This window comes from Asterias rubens, chromosome 4 (assembly GCF_902459465.1).
Source record: "Asterias rubens chromosome 4, eAstRub1.3, whole genome shotgun sequence".
Lineage (NCBI taxonomy): Eukaryota > Metazoa > Echinodermata > Asteroidea > Forcipulatida > Asteriidae > Asterias > Asterias rubens.
Window position 1 is genome coordinate 10,535,786 of NC_047065.1, and position 17,591 is coordinate 10,553,376.

Below are 17,591 nucleotides of genomic sequence, written 5' to 3' on the forward strand. Positions count from 1 at the left end.
AATGCAGAGCACTCAGCCTTGCCCTTTGTCTTGATTACTTCTCATTACAAATGATTCCGTTGATTTCTTCCATATGTAGGCAATGGTTGAGATGACATTGACCACTTGTGTGCAAGATCAAGATGTTTACCAGGTGCCTCTGGAAATAGTCTCAGATATACTCTCACAGGTTAGTAAGAGAAAGATTGAAAGAGACCCACAACCAACACTCCTCATCCCCTATTTTTATTATCATGCACCTATCATGCACCACCCCTCTCGTATCCCGCTTACTCCCTCCCTTCCTATTTTACCCCTTTCACTAAAACATTACATGTACCGCTATGACATTCAAAACACTCACTCTATTCCCTCCAGAGCTCATGCCAGCTCTCATCATACATGTAGGTAGATTGTATATAAATGAAAGGTTTATTCACAATAGCCATCACAACATAAAAACTGAATTGAAACTACATGTACAATGTATGATACATCATCATTTCCCAAAGGAAGTTTTCTCACTAGACTGTCACGTTCCTCCAAGAAATCGTGAAGCACATGTCTATAGCGTGACTTGTAAATGTTTATTACAGTTGAGCAAGATAAAGCAACTGACATTGTCATTATAGCTCTTCTGCAAATCTTCCCTTATCTGGATTATATTTCCTTCATTATTGGATGCTCCTTGAAAATGCATGGCTTTTCTTCTTTCTGCACACACTTATTTCTGAGGCCAGATAATCATGCCCGCCATGGCAGATGAGAATAAACTAACCTGAGGAAAGTTCATGATAGATGATGCTTGTCTTTTTTTCCCCAATTGTGGGATAGCCTGCGTGTATTCGTACACCTATGCTGTGAAAACTGTTCTTGTTTTGTTATGGTTTATGCTTCATTTGAAGTTGCCAAACAGGCAGCAGTTTTTTCATTTGGCATCGTATTCATTCCTCAGTTTCCGACTGATTAGGCCATTTCAAGTGGAAACATTTCTTATAATCAGTGTTGTTTGCACCAGCTACATGTACTAATAATGTGATTTGGAATACTTTTTTTTATGAACTTGGTGGGTGTATGCAGTGAATGTTTTATGGCAATTCCTCTTCAAGTTGCCACAGTGTAAGTTCTCATGCTTGTAATCTCAAAGTATGAAAGTAAAAACTAGCGCAGGATAGGGCCTGACTTGTAATCCCACTAGATGGAACACCAAGCAGCCAAGCTGTCTTTGTTCATGTATTAAGTTTTACAGTAGCTCTAATGAGGAAGTGAGGGCTGTGGTAGCTGAACATGAGGAAATTCCTCACCGACAATTTCACCCTGGTTTGTTAGAACAGGATATGTTTATTATCAATTCAAACCATCAGAATTGTTTTACTTTTACTTACTTGAAATGTATTTTAATCAAATTCTCATGTGAAGATTTCAGCTACAGTGTCTACTTCTTAAGAGAACAGCAATAAACTGTCATGTTATTTTCACAAGATTGTAAAATTCATCCAGAAGTAGCGAGGTAACAGCGGGCACCAACCGCATCTCTTGCCACAGCATTTGCAAACGGACACCAACTCTAGTAAACCTAAGAAACGATTATTGCATGAATCGTTTCTCAGATTTGAATGTTTCCAATGGACAGGGACATTTCAGACAAAACCATTTTGCATGAACTTAAATGCTTTCTATAGTACTATTACAATCTTTAAGCTTTCAGATAAAAATTACAAAATTTTGTTTTGTGGCCATTACCAAAGTACAACCCAACCTTTAACTATGATTGTGACAAACTGGGCAGGTTGATTTATTGTAAGAGAAGACCTGTTGAGTTTAGAGTGATGTGTAAGTGCAGGCAACAGTTGCTGTGTCTTGCCATGCTAGAGGCGAAGATTGAACTGATAAGTGTAGATGATTATAGTTTTTATTTGATTTTTTGGAGTATCTTTACAAAACTTGCTCATCTGACATGTATTCAAATTCACCAAGTAGTGAAAATGTTTGTGTTTCAGATTATTAACCCCAAATTGGGGCGTAACATTTTGATATTTGGATTTCCATGTATATGTTAATTCTGCTGCCAGGAGAAGCTGGGAATTTATATCTAACATATAATTAAAGTAAATGCCACGCCATGGACATTATTAATATTGATAATGCAGTATGCAAAATGAAATTATGCGTGTTGCTTTAAGACATACTTTGATTGCTGCCATACACATAGTTTCATAGGTTGTTGCATCAAGCTAAAAGAACAAAGCATTTGAGGATTATTGAGGAATGTTACATAATCTAGCTTTGTGAATCTGGACAGTGAAGTCCACTATATATTTGGTTGATACGGAATAAGTTATTTGCGATATTTGAAGGTGTGTAATCGCTGAAGCATTAAAAAAAGTAAAAGTTTTCAGTAGTGTATAATACAAACTTGGAGTTGGTGCCTGGCATTGCAAACCCAACTTGGATCCATACCAGAGGAAATAACCTGGTATATATAACTCCTAGCTAGCTTAAATTAGCAGTGAAAAACAAAGCTCAGCTGTTGCAAAGGCACTGTGTATGAAGGATGTCCACAGGCATTCCAAAGGGGATTCGCATTGGGGTTGGAGAGTGTATTTCATCTTCATTTTCTTGCTTCAAAAATTGTGTAAAACTTGCACCCATGAATGCAAACATCCACAGGGATCCTCTGCCTCAGCTTATGCCTAGTCTCTTTTCTTTAATGTCAGAAAGATTAACATAAAGTACCGAGGGGCGTGGGGTACATCTTGTTTGTGTGTACCTTGGAGGGTAGAATCAGTTTGCCATACCTTAATCACTACCTCGTCGTCGTGGGCCGATTCAACACGTCTTTTGTCAGTGGCTAAAATCCATTATTACTACGTGATTTGATACGCAGTTCAACAGATTGAGCTTATGGCTTTTTACTCTCAGTTTGTTTGGTGAGGGTGGGGGGTGGGGGGGGGGGGACATGATGCAGTTACTTGTTTGTACAAAAGTGATGGGTCTGTGTAGGATGGGTAGATGACAAGTAAGTGTCCATGGTCTATTAGAGGATGATACAGTGGTTTGTTTCGACATGTCATATCCTTCTGCTAGTAATTGGGGTTTTTTTTTTGGGGGGGGGGAAATTCACCAATTTGACAATCTCTTGCGTTTGACTTTCACAAAGAAATATATGAATGTTACTCATGAATTCTCACAACCATGATATTCCAGGTACATGTACACACAGTAGATGAGATGCTACACACCAGCAATAGTCCATATAGAAATAAGATTCATTACTGACACAAGTGATTTAAGGTGGAGATGCTGCTTTTTCACATTGTATTTCTATAAATATTTGCAAAGCAAAGCCCCACCTCCCATGTTATCAGACACAATAGTTTGTTCATTGGGTGCATAGAAAGAGGATATTTGGTTTTTGCTGTTACTTTTGCTACTAATCAAAGCCCTGTAGAAAAAAAAATCAATCACAAAATGTTGATGCTGAATGATGCATATATGACAGACATATAAATGTACCAATGCGCCTTATTTTTGACTGCGCGAGGGCGCTACAAGTACAATTTTTATCACTTCCGGGGGTATTATGCGATTTGCCCTGCACTGATTAATAGGCATTCTTTCATTGTGCCGTATTTTTAATCTGCTTTCTAGAGGTGGATTATATCGACTTCGTGAAAATTGTAATTGTCCTCGATGGATTAGATGTTTGTGGTTGTAATGACTGTTCCATTCTTTCACAACTGTTTTGGGTATGAATAAATAACAGCTGGAAATCATTGAGAGTGCCCTTCACGCAGTCAAAAATATGACCCATTGGAATTGATTTGACATGCTGTCACTGGCAGTGGGTTAAATTATATCATGGAGCAATTGCTCCATGAATCTATTATTTCATACAATTTGTTGCGCTGCATCTCGTACATTGTACATGTACATGCACCACTAGTCCTTGCATGCATGCATACCAAAGCATAATGACGATTGATGGTTTTATCAAACAAGCCTAAAGTATCTATCAAATGATACTAAATGTATCTATCATTAATGCGAAATGGTATGTTCATTATCATAACGAGGTTCCAAGGGTGTGGCATAAGCAATGGTCAGGACGACTACACATGTAGACTTCAAAGTGTTGGTGCCCCTCGGACCAACAAAATTACCTTCACCATAATTTATATGTAGCGTACGTGTACGTGAACATACAGGTGCCCAAGGTGATCATGTGTTACATACTGTACGTGATCATTGCGGTGATTCTAAACAGTAGTGCGAGTGTGGTTCTTGCCCGTGCCGGTGGAGATAATTACAGAAAACGTGACTACCAACTAGTTGGAATTAAAGGTCAGTTTCTGAACCGCTTTGTTACATTTATGTAAAATGTTGCTACAACTTAAAATACGCCAAAATGTAAGGTTAACAATATAATTTTTTTAATCATAAATTCCTATTCCTGGATAAATATTTCGTTTCTTTGAAAAGTGATTGTGTAACCTTGTCAGCTTTATTATGGTGCAGGCAAAATTTAAAACCCTCAAACTAGGCACTAATAAGTTGGACAAACTTTACTCTGGTGTGTTGACAGCACAGTACGACTTAAGCATTTTTCTGTTTGGTTAGAAGGGCTTGTTTTACAAGTTTTAAGATCAATACGTTTGTGATCAGGAAATCCAGGAAAGTTTCTCCAGGTGGGATGAAACAGGGCTCAGTTTTGGGCCATAATAACAAATTGTGCAGCTGAAGGCTAGTTTCTGTACCAGCTAAAACTTAGTGAGTTTATACAATAAAGAGGAGTGCTGACGAGTGCTATTATTTGACAACATGTTTTGCATTAGGCCTACTGAAGATGTAATTATAGACAGAGCCATCGCACTATCACTATCAAATTTAACACAACACAATTTTTTTTACTATACTTAATCTAATCACGCAATGTTATTACGTTATTTGAGATGATGTAAAAAGTTCACATTGCCTTGGATTGGGCAATTGGAGCTATAAGGAATTGCAGAGTTGTTTCCCCTGTGCGAGATATCCAGTCTATTGGAGTATGCATTGTAGTCAACAGGTATACAGATCTGTACAGATATTACAACTTTCTAGAATCTATAAAGAATAGTTGTTTAAAACTTGCATTAAATATTGGGTCAAATCGGCAAAAAATCTGTACTGTAATACCAGTCTTAAAGGGAAATATTTTTTACCCAAACTGAGGTTAACTCATCATGATAATCTAGTTTTGGCCTTGCATTAGCTAGGGAAATCAAACGAGCATTTAACAATCCAAAAACACAACCCTATTTTTTTTAGTAAATACCTCTTTGAAACCAAAATGTGTATTCATACATTTGCCATTATTGTATATTATTCATTTACACATCATAGTGTTGTATTTTGACTAAGTAATGCTAAACACAAAATGTGTTAAATTACACGTACATCCATTTCACCGTGTATATTTTTAGAAGCTATCGTACCCCTGTAGAAGCTAAACGTTAAGTGATTCAGTACATCTATGTTAATGTTTAACCTGGTCGTTTCCTATTTACAATATTACATCCGAGCCTAGATGTACGTCCCCGGGATTCTGTGTATGCACAACAAATTAAAATGGGAGGAAAACTGAAAGCATTGCAGTTTGTTTTTCGATGGGCCATTAATCATGTCGCTGTTTTTTTTTTTCTCCACTGTAAAGAAGGCACTGAGTTAGCAGTTGAATTTGAATTAGATGTAGTTGCACTTGGATGTCACGAGCTGCAGTATCTTGGGCTCATAATGTTCTGCCATAATGGCTTAAAATATCTAATTAACTACAGCACACAATGTTATTTATTTATTTATTTATTTGTTATTTATTTATTATTTTGGTGATGGAACGTAATTTACTGTAAATTATGGTAATTTACAGTAAAAGAAATGCAGTACATACAATTATATTTTTCCATGTGTATATAAAACCTTTTAATTTAAAATCTTAAGAAACAGACAGATTTGCCTGGGGCATGTTTGTTCACTTCCTAATTATAGAGGAAGGGTGTTTGCTGTAGAGTATGATAATTTTGTAGCATTTTGTTATCCCACGCATACTGAAAAATGCTGTAGGCGTTGTTGCTTAATTGTTCAGAGTGCAGATGCACACAGGACTCTGACATGTAAATACTGTTGATTATCATTATTGTTAAAGGATTTGGGTACTTTTTCAAAATGTCCATAGATTTACATTAAACTTACAGGGTTTGAAGATAATGATAGTGGAAAGCTTCCCTTCAAATCTTACTTACTGAGGTGCTGTAGTTCTTGAGAAATGAGTTAAACAATGTCATGGAAATACGTTTGTAAATGATTAAAATAATTTTCGTCGTATTATTTTCGTGACATTGTTTTACTCATTTCCCAAAAACTACAGCACCTCAGCACGTAGTATTTTCAGGGAAGCTTTCTACTATCATTATCTTCAAACTGTGTAAGTTTAGTGTAAATCTGTGGACATTGTGTTTTTTGTCCTGCAAAAGTTACATACATGTAGACCCTTTAAAGCCATTGGACTTGACTTTCGGAACAGAATATTTTTTTTAAAGTTCACAGATTTACAAATAACTTACAGGGTTTACAGAAGGTAATGGTGAAAGACTTCTTTTGAAATATTATTCCATGAAATGCTTTACTTTTTGAGAAAACATCAAAACAATATCAATTACCGATATCGAGAATTACGGACTTATTTTAAACACATGTCATCACACGGCGAAATGTGCAGAAACAAGGGTGGGTTTTCTCCCGACTGCGATGACCAATTGAGCCTAAATTTTCACAGGTTTGTTATTTTATAAATAAGTTGTGATGCACGAAGTGTGGGCCTTGAACAGTACTGTTTACCGAAAGTGTCCAATGGCTTTAAATGTTATGTGTGCGTGAGTTTGTGGGACTGGAGACAAATTTAAAAACACCCTTGTATTGTATAGTGTAGTGCATTCTTGTTGGGCTTTTAAAAAACACATGTTTCGTTTTTATTTTTTTGGCAAGTTTTTTTTATAAATTGAACTGTTCAGGCTGATCAACACTACATACATACATACATTCAAGTTTGGAATATAACTAATAAATGTATGAAATGATCGTTGAACTACAATTCTACAATACATAAAATCGTTGAAATATGTGTTGATGAGCAGTTTTTAAAATTTATTTTCAGGCCTTCGCTTCAGGTTTTTGTAAAGTAGGTAGCCCATCGGAATAAACTATGCATTTGACTTTCCCCCAGGAAGTTTTAGTAGGAAGTATTTTCCTAGTATCTTTCTGATGTATAATTAATGGTGACCACAACCAGTTCAATAGACTGTGCAAGTCTCGCGTGCAGCGTAGCGAGAAAACACGACAACTGAAGAACTGAATTTTTTTATGAATCAAATCTTTGCTTTAATTTTTTCTTAATGCCGAATCTGAACAACAAAAATACCCATAAGAGCTTGTTTAAATTAGTTTTAGCTTTTTAAACAAACACACAATTATCGGTTAAAGTCTATGTATAGACAAAAGTAAAACTCTGGGACAAGGATGTTTGTTTGATCTTAAATGTTTTGAAACCCCTTTTGTAAATCTACGCCCGAATGTGAAACTACTGAAAGTTGGTTTATACGCGGACACACGATGGTCGCAATGGCGTGGGATAAACGCGTGACGCATTTTAAAGAGGAAGCCGACGCCTAAGCGACCAATGAAAAGGCTTTCCACCCAGCGCGGCCAAAACAAGCGTCTGCGTAAGTTTCGTGATCGGAGATGGGCACAAATTCTAAATTTTTTAAAAGTAACCTGACCTGAGGTCAAGTTTAAATATCGGTTTTTCTTCGTTATTATTAGGTGTTCGTGCATGCACGAACACCTATTGTTATTGCTCTGTTTTTTTTTTCTTCTCCATCTTCCTTCTTCTTCCCGTCAACTCTTATCTACAGCATAACTCAAGATTCAAGCCAAACTGAACCTTGAAACTCACCAGACAATTGAACCTCAATACGAAGACGGCACAGTTTTCATCACGTCATGATGACGTCATTAGGTGTCAAATTACAGGGTTTTTAAAGTTGAAAAGGGACCATTTTCGTTTTGCTGTATCTCAACGAATATGAAAGCTATGATGTTCAAAGTTTTCGCATCTGATAGACCAAGACTGGGGCAACATTTAAAAAGTTAACGCCAAAATCGTACGACCTTAGCATCCGGGTCGTTACCCTGGGTCGAAGTTCACCTTCGGGTTTTTTTCGTCAAAAAACAACTTTCGAGCTTTTTTACGGAATAACTCTAGATTGAGATTGAATGGAATGTTGAAACTCAACAGATAGTTGAACCTCAGTATCAAGACAACACATACTTAATTACGTCATTATGACGTCATCGGGAATTGAATTACGTTAGATCAAAGTTTAATATTTGTAAAAATCATAACTCAAAAACTATGATTCGGATTTTGACAATCTACACATCATCGGATAGATCATTAAAAGTTGGACAAATGCTTCACAGAACACGTAAAATATTTTTAATACTTCTAGTGCAAAACAAAATTTGAAAATTTCATAAAATCTTATCGTATTCATGTTTTTAAAACTACTGATCATTTCAACGTAATTTTTGTTTCAGATTGTAAAACAGCAATCCCGCTCAATCTTTTGCACAGAAATAACAAAATTTGGACCTTTACATCAGTCGAAAAGGGACGTCAAAGCACCTGTTGACCCACGCGTTTACCCCATTTTGATCAACAACGCACGCTATGTACGCTATGCAGTGCAAGCGCGGGAATTCCCAAAAGTGCTCTCTTTAGTCCAGCGAAAGAGGGCGCTGTAACGTTTTTAGTAACATCGAGCGCTGAGTGAATCGCGGTGAATCGCAGTAGTTGAGTAATAATGAACAACGTCTCGCACCAAAACTACAAGTAGGAATACATATGCATTGATGTTATAAGATACATTATACACCTTCAGATAGTCCATCACATAATTATAAAATGTTTACAAGTCATACATTAGCTGAAAGGTTTTAATGAACTAGTCAGGATCTACACAAATGAAATCAGTTTAAACTTGGCTTCTTGTTCAAACCAGAGGTTGAAAATAATTGGTCAAAGAAAAATAATTTCACAACCACACATTTGATTTTTTATATATTTATACGTCATTGGGTAGGTATGTAACAACTTAAGAAACGATACACAACATTGACTATTAAACCTTGACCTCCAGTTAAACAGGAAGATGCAGTTAATTATTTGAAAAAATATTACCCCAGAACCAGAAATTAGTTGTTTATTATCTGAACGTCGTCAGATAAGGCTTTGAAAAACATTACTAACGCTATAATTTGTGACCTGACAAAATTGTCTTCCGGTTCAAACCGGATGTTTAATATTTGAAAAAAAATCATAACATCTGAACCATACATTGGATTTTTTCAATCTATGCATCATCTGAAAGGTCTTAATAGACTTATCATGTGCTATACAATATGCGACCCTGTTTGACCTTGACTTCCAGTTAAAGTTGGAAACTGATATATAATGTTTGAAAAATTAAAAAATCCTAAACCACATGATTTGATTTTTATCATCTATACGTCAAAAGAAAGAACTCAAAAGACATCACCAACGCTACCAAGTGTGACCTCATTTGACAGTACCTTCCGGTTCAAAACGGAAGTTGAAACTTTATATTTGAAAAAATCATAACTTCTAAACCAAATATTGGATGTTTACAACCCATCCATCATTTAAAAGGTCTTAATAAACTTATCATGCGCTACATAAAAAGTAACCCCTATTTGACCTTTTATCCGATGCAAACCGGAAGTTGGTGTTTAATTTGTAAACAAATCATAACTCCTTAACCAGTCATTGGATTGATGAGGTAAATGTTGTCACCAATTCATTCACTCACTCACCACGAACACCTTGTTTTTGTAGTAAACAAAAACTGTACATGTACCTCTAGTGTTGACTTTATTTTTACTTTTATATATGTTGTTAATTAGTATTACATTTTTAACAACATATGTCATTTTTATGGTCATAACTATATTAAACTAAAGTAATGGACGAAACAAAATCTCCCCAACGTAAAATTCCATAAGGTTGGGACCACAATGGTCCCGGAAGTTCAAATCCGCGCGAGACTTGCACAGTCTATAGTCAAATAAAGTTGCACTCACACGTTTGAGTTATTTAGTTTTCACATTAAGCGGAAGAAATAGGAAGAAAACAAGTTTTTAGTACCCGCTAGGGCGAATTGAGAAGTGGTGTTTCCAGGCCTGTAGCATTTTTGTACCTGACTAGACAACAGAGGCCAGTCTAGTTTTAAGGGCGAGGCCTGATTTTTGTATATTTTAAAATTTATGTTAAAAATGTATACTGTCATACAAGCCATGTCCATGTCATTCTCCAATATGTACACCACTGCTGTGAGTAATGCAACACACTGAACCTGTAGGTTCATCGCATTAACTCAATCAAAAATTCCAAATTGAGAGCCTGCTGCTAGCCTCTGCCTCTTCACACGTGACAACTTTTGACGATTACAATACAATATTTTTTAGGTCAATGTACATTGTGTACATTAAGTAGCAATGTACAGGTATGTACAACGTGGGTGAAGAGACTCATACATGTACATTACACCGGTTTACTAACTGGTCCCCTGATAAGCTCTTTAAAGACACTGGACACTATTGGTTATTGTCTTCTCACTTGGTGTATCTCAACATTACATAAAATAACAAACCTGTGAAAATTTAGCTCATTTGTTTGTCGAAGTTGCGAGATAATAATAAAAGAAAAAATACCCTTTGTCAAATGAATTTGTGTGCTTTCAGATGCTTGATTTCGGGACCTCAAAATCTAATTCGGAGGTCTCAAAATCCAATTCATGGAAAATTACTTCTTTCTCGAAAACTACGTTACATGTACCTCAGAGGGAGCCGTTTCTCACAGTGTTTTATACTATCAACAGCACTCCACTACTCGTTACCAAGTAAGTTTTTATGCTAACAATTATTTTGAGTAATTACCTTAGTGTCCACTGTCTTTAAGGAGTCGTTCTTATGGGGTTGTTGTACGTATGTCTTGCCCACGCCTCTACAACAAGAAGGAAATGTAAAACAGTAAATTCGTCACTTCTCTAGTCTGTCTTTTTCATTGGCAGGGTTCATTATTTACACGGGGAGTCCAGGGAAATCGATGAAAAGTTTATTGCATTTTTCAAATTCAATTTAACAGCCAAGCTTCTACTGGAGGCACAAATTGAAAACAATTTTCCCAAGGGCTGAAATATGCGTTGTGAAATACTAGCTGTCTCTCTAGGCTGACCATGAGTACATGATGCCTGCTCAATTCTTAGATACAATGAACTGTATCTTTAGAAACATACGCTGATTGATGTGTATTTTTTTTTCCACTGCTCCAGCTTGTCACTTCTAGATGGTACACAAAGTTGTATTCTTAATGTGAAGAGACTTGACCAGATCTGTATTTTTATTTAAATTTTTGTTTTTTTTTACAATAAAAAGATGATGATACACCTGGGGTGCACTTCGTTTACCACATTCAACTGGTTGAACTACTCATAGTGTCCAGTGTAATTAAACCACACATACTCTCCAATGTAACTGAACTACTTTAAACTCTTAGGCCTGTATGCTTCGTTTTGAAAGGGCAATGGCACCAAGGTATTTTCTCCTTTTGGAGAAAAAGCCTTGGAAGGGCAGCCTATGAGGAAATTGTAAATTTCTACTTTAGCACTTCATCAAGGGCACAAATACATGGAGGCAAGTGCCTTCCTTGCCTCTGTGAAGCATCTGGCCTGCACTCTGCCATGTCTGTATATTTATTTTGCTTTCCATGCTTCTGCTGCTTTGGCGCTTTTGTTTTCAGAATATTCTCTTCATGTGTCCACTATTCCAGCGCCACAATTTACATTTCCAAGATACATATACACTCTTTGTACACTATATTTCTCTGTTTTCTTCGCTTTCTCTTCCTTTAATACAAAAATTGTTTTATTTGGGGGGGGGGGGGGAGTCTAATACGTAGTTGTTTAAGTTTAAGTCTGAACTTTAACCTTTGACATAACATTCTTGCATGACAACTTGTCAATAGAGGGCGCTACACAGATGCTACAGTGGGGGTGGGGAGGTGGGCAGGGTGTCCCTTGTAATGGGTGATCAATCAGATTGTGTGATGGCTGCCAAATCAGTATGCCTCTCGTCATCTGTGATGCAACTTTAGCAACGATATTTTTATAAGGATGTGTTTTTCAATATGTACATGTATCCTGCACATAAAGGTATCATAATTACAAATTACACAAAACATGATACTAGTATATTTGGTTTGCGGTAACACCATGTGTGTATCTACTTGTCAGGTAGAGTTGTTCTTAGGGAACTGTCTTGCTTATTCTACTGTTGCGGAGTAGATAATCGGAGGTTCGGGAGACTTCTCAGTTCTGAAAAGAACTGTCCTGCTTTTTAACTATTACCAGGGCGGATGGTATAGAAATTAGACTGGACTACTACTTATGATACTAGTAGAAATGAAAATGGCCTTGCCCGCTCAAAGATGAAACTCCAGGCTTTTTACATTATACTAGCTGTAGACCTACATCGTGTTACTCGTTTCACCGTAGGTCCTAGCATTTAACAAAATGAACCAAAGAAGAGAAGTCAGGGCTCCCCCTAGAATTTTTCAAAACTAGGGCAACCTGAAATGAAGGGTCCTCTGAATATTTTTATTCTGTGTTTATCTTTGGTTTTTAGCCCCACATTACTTTGTAATCTGGGGCCATCTCATAGGTTTTATGTCTATGTTTTTAGTGAATTTGACCTGAAGCCCCCCCCCCCCCCAAAAAAAAAAACCCAAACCCTAAACAAGAACCCAAGGTAAAAAAGACATTTGGGGGGGGGGGGGCCTGGCCTTACAGGCTACTTGTGAATGAACAATGAGAGGCCTAAGGAAAACATTTCTGATTCATTTTTTAGGTCACTTAAATACGTATAGTACCAGGGGAAGGGGTCCAATGAATAAACAATTCGCAAAACACTTTGATCTTGTAAATAAATAACAAAGGATATGCCTGATAGTTTTGGTGACAACCTGCAGGCGTAAGTGTTGACTCTGACTCCAGTCTGGATGGAGACTTGTCTTAGATTAGTCCACGGGTGAATGAATAGATCTTAATTGTCAAGTAAACTATAATGATCTATAAATCACTATGGTAATGTTATGGTGACTGAAACATCTGATGACGTTTGAGGGTTACAGACACTAGACACCTTTTTTAATGGGCCATATTTTTGACCGCGTGAGGGCGCTCTCAATCACTTCCGGGGGTATATTCATTCATACGCAAAACAGTTTTTAAAGATTGGAACACATTATAACCACAGACATCTAATCCATCACAGACAATAAGACTTTAAAAGGAGCCGTTATAATCCACCTCTAAAGCAAATTGAAACTACGGCGCAACAAAAGTGACAGAACGCCTATTAATTTGTGCAGGGCGAATCGCGTGTACCCCCGGAAGTGATCAAAATACTATTTATAGCGCCCTCGCGCGGTCAAAAATAAGGGGCATTGACAAAGACCAGTATTCTCACTTGGTATGGTGTATATCAAAATTTGCATAAAATAAGAATAAGAATGTAGGTACAAAAGACTTGTAGATGTTGTTATTATTGGAGGAGAATGCACAGTGTACAGTTGTCATTTCTTTCTCAAAAATAAAATAAAATCCATATCTCAAATTATTTTTGCATTGGTGTGATATGCTGTGTTTGTTAAAAATGAAACGTAAATTGAGCATTTTTTTATTTGAATGAAGGCCTATTTGGTAAATATTTAAAAATAAAACACGAGAAAGGTAGAATCTCCCGACAAAACTAACAAAACTTAAAACAAACATTTGTTGGGTTTTATTTCTCATTTCAAAATTGTTTACATGCAGAGCTGTGTAGTGTGCCATGCCATTTTATTGCCATCAATAAAACCTGAGTTCCATTTGAATACAAAAATAATGAAAAACCAAAAACGTTTTACTGGTTTCTGCCTGCCAATGTTCTTCATGATCTAGTGGGGAAAAAATGCCATCCAATTGTGTATTTGCTTTTACTGCTTACAAGTACTGAGTCAGAAATAGCAACATTTCTAAAAATTGACTTTAATGAATATTTTATACACGTCAACTAAACACACAAAAAATATCCAATATCGGTATGTCATGAAAGTATGACTTCATCATTCAATGAAATGCTGACATCAAATGTCTACAGTTTGATTTCATTGTTAATCAATTTCAATCATGGTCATGATATAGTAACTGAAAACAAAATGCCTTGAAAATCACCCACATTCGTACAGACATTTACAAAACCTACTGTGGTGTGACCTGACCATGAGTGATTTTACACAGTTGATTTCTAATGCAGGATTTCTTTGAAGTGATCCTGTAGGCATGGTTTGTTTGGGTTTGGTAATGACGTCAATTGGACTGGCCCCAAGTTTAAAGGTTTAAATATGCTGGTCTTTGTGTCGTGGAGAAGGGCATTGGTTTCAACCTTACATTACATTTTACACATAAACATAATCTTATACAGTCATCACTATCAGAAACCAACTACACATTGGTATGTATGCACTCATGCAAACTTCCGCACCATACAATGTACCTTCTACCTCCATGATTAGACTGTGATGCTTTATATGTTAAATGTTTAAAGCTGGATTTTGCAAAGCTGTTTTGACAAATTATTCCCCTTTGTAATATTCTAAGCAGCTGTTATAATGCTTTGTTTATACATGTATAAATACATTACAGAGCAGAACACAACAAAAGACCATTTTGATGAAATCAGTGTTTGTTGTGGGACGATATTATTTGAACAACAATTGAGTGAATACTAAATTATCGGCCATACAAGTGCGGTCACATAACAATGCTGTAGGATAAACATATTATGTTTGTTATTATTTACATACTTTGTGAAGCATTAATCCAGAGGTATTTGACATTGTAATATTGAGTAAATGAGATAAGGCAGAGCATAGTGAAACAACTTTCACTTATCAGCTATAAATCACACAATACATTGTTCATTGTATGTGACAGAAAATTTCAATTCTGCCAACTGTGGGAAAGAATGTGTTAGTTTCAAAATGTAATCAAACACTCAAAGAACATTTGTAAACATGTGCGTATGTTGAATGAATTTTGGCAAAATCATGTAACATAGTATGTTATCAGACGTTCAGTATGAAGGAACTTGACAAGATTGACACTGATACATGAGTCGGTAGAATACATACTCAGCTTTGGGAAAACCTATCCCACAAGTACAATTGGACTAAGCATCTGAATCCTAGTATCTTCCAAGATTGTGTTTGGTCCAATCATCTTAAATGGTTTCCATGTCATTGAATGAGACAGCCAATCAGACACTTTCACAACAGAGTGAATATTAGTATTCCTACTTGCACAACCTCCTCAACCCATGATAAAAAGTAGATAGCTGCAGAGTAATCTGATCAAAAAGGTGTGGGTCAGAGGTCAAAGGGCAAGGAGAGAACCAAAGTAAACAATCTTGTGTTTTATGGATGTTGCACTGTCCAATTCTTATCAACTTTTGATATAGAAAGAGGGTGTACATCTCAAACTTGTTCTGCTGTTACTTTTATAAACTCTTGAATTTGTGTGGAAATTATGACCACAAAAGTTTCCTGTATGACCAGTGTGCAGCATCCTGCCTGCCAGAAAGGCTGGTAAGGTCACTCTGTTTGTAACCAAAGGTTACATCCAATAGTTTTTAGAATAAACAGGACTGTCTGTTTTTGTTGTTAACATGCTACATACACATTGTTTGTGTATCTAAACTTTACTAACAGGATGCCAGCGTGGCAAATGTGGGGTTCAATGTGTGATTTTAACCTCAGGGCTCAGTTAAATATTTTTGATATCAGGTGGAATTGTTAGTCAAATGTTATTGTAGGCAATTGGAGTTTACACATCCTTGCAGGGTTCTGCCCTTCACTTCAATAGGAGCCTAATTGTTGAATGTAAGTCCACTAGACATCTTCATTCATCCATCATCCAGATCTTCATTATTATTCGTAATGGTCATCCCCCTTTGCACGCAGTTCTTGGAGGAATAGATCCTTTTATCATGCTCGCCCTTACCTTTCGGAATCAGGTCCCACTTACATGTAGAATACGTAGCCTTATCTACCCGTAGTAATTTAAACTTGCTCGCAAAACCCACCTCTTCCAGTACAGTATAGTTTGGCTCATTGTTTTTGTATTGATATAGTTGTAAATAAATGCTGTTTTTGAAATTTTGCTATATTATTATTTTCTAGTTTGTATTTTGTTCAGGGCTATGAGCATCAAAACTTGATGGCTACTGGCCTGTGATTAGTGTTCTTCTTATCGTCATTATTATTGATTATTGATTATTGTATTTTCTCTAATCCCATGTTTGGTTATTTAATTTCTATGGTCATAATGTGTTTATTATTATAGCTGTAAAGTCTAAAATTCAGTGACATTCAACGATTCTTCCCCCATGAGAAGTTGAGGAGGTCATATTAGAGCTTTGTAGAGTGCCCTGGGAGTCTGAGACACAGGTGCCCATAACTAATGTCCTAGAAGGTCCTTCATCAGTCAATGTTAAACTACCCCGTTATCATTATCCCTACTGACTAGTCACTAATTATTTTAAGTCTGAGTGATGTTAGAGAGATCAGTGATCAGCGACGCTTTTTTACTGTGGATTTGTTGGGTGCTTTTGGAAGCCTGTTTTACTATAATTTACTAACATTTTATTATTCATATCATCAAGGTAATTTGTTAAGTATATTAAACGTCCTCGTTGGCTGTTCTCTCCCCAGAACCGAGATGTTCTTAACAGCGTGGCCCAAGAGAGTATTATCACTGCTGTGGCACCCCTGCTGGAAAACAACCAGCCTTCGCCGGAGATTTGTGCATTCTTCAGCAAGCACTGCCGCAACTCTCCTCGATCCAGAGTGGTACTAGAGATGTTTACGCCAGTCATTCATCGAATCCTAAAGCATAACATGGTATGGCCTCAAAGTGCTTTTAACCTGCCTTGACCTTTAAGTTATAATGGATGTCGGGTCTGATACTTTGTTCCTGTACGAGCAGGGGTAATTTTCTTATGGAACCCTTTAGTGATCATTCATTTCGGTAATATCTTCACAAAATGCCATTATTAATGTACATTTCTTAAATCAAATTTTTACTTTAAATTGAGAAATAATTTCTGTTTCTTGATTTGGATATGGTATATACAAGTATACTTAAATTGAAATGATAAAGATTTTAAACAGTCAGATTGGGAATAGTCAACTTTAAAATAGGGGAACTTGAAACAACACATTTTAATTAGCGATTCATTTTGAGCTGTAAGGCCACACCATACTAGATGTTTAATTTGATGCGATCCTTCCCGCTATAATCATTTCCAGTTGTAATTATCTCCACACTGAAACCTCCAGGTGGAGACTTATATTATTAAGATTGACAGCCCTGGCTCCGATTTCACAAAGCGCTAGAAAT

General features: G+C 36.5%; 1 protein-coding gene across 1 annotated transcript in view; it reads left to right on the plus strand.

The window, feature by feature from the left end:
* Positions 1–17,591, plus strand: part of LOC117288852 (C-Maf-inducing protein-like) — a 92,496-nt gene that overhangs the window by 26,568 nt on the left and 48,337 nt on the right. The window contains exons 4-5 of the mRNA XM_033769704.1: positions 80–169; positions 16,904–17,092. Of these exons, the coding sequence (XP_033625595.1) occupies positions 80–169; positions 16,904–17,092 (279 nt within the window). The remainder of the gene's footprint in view (positions 1–79; positions 170–16,903; positions 17,093–17,591) is intronic.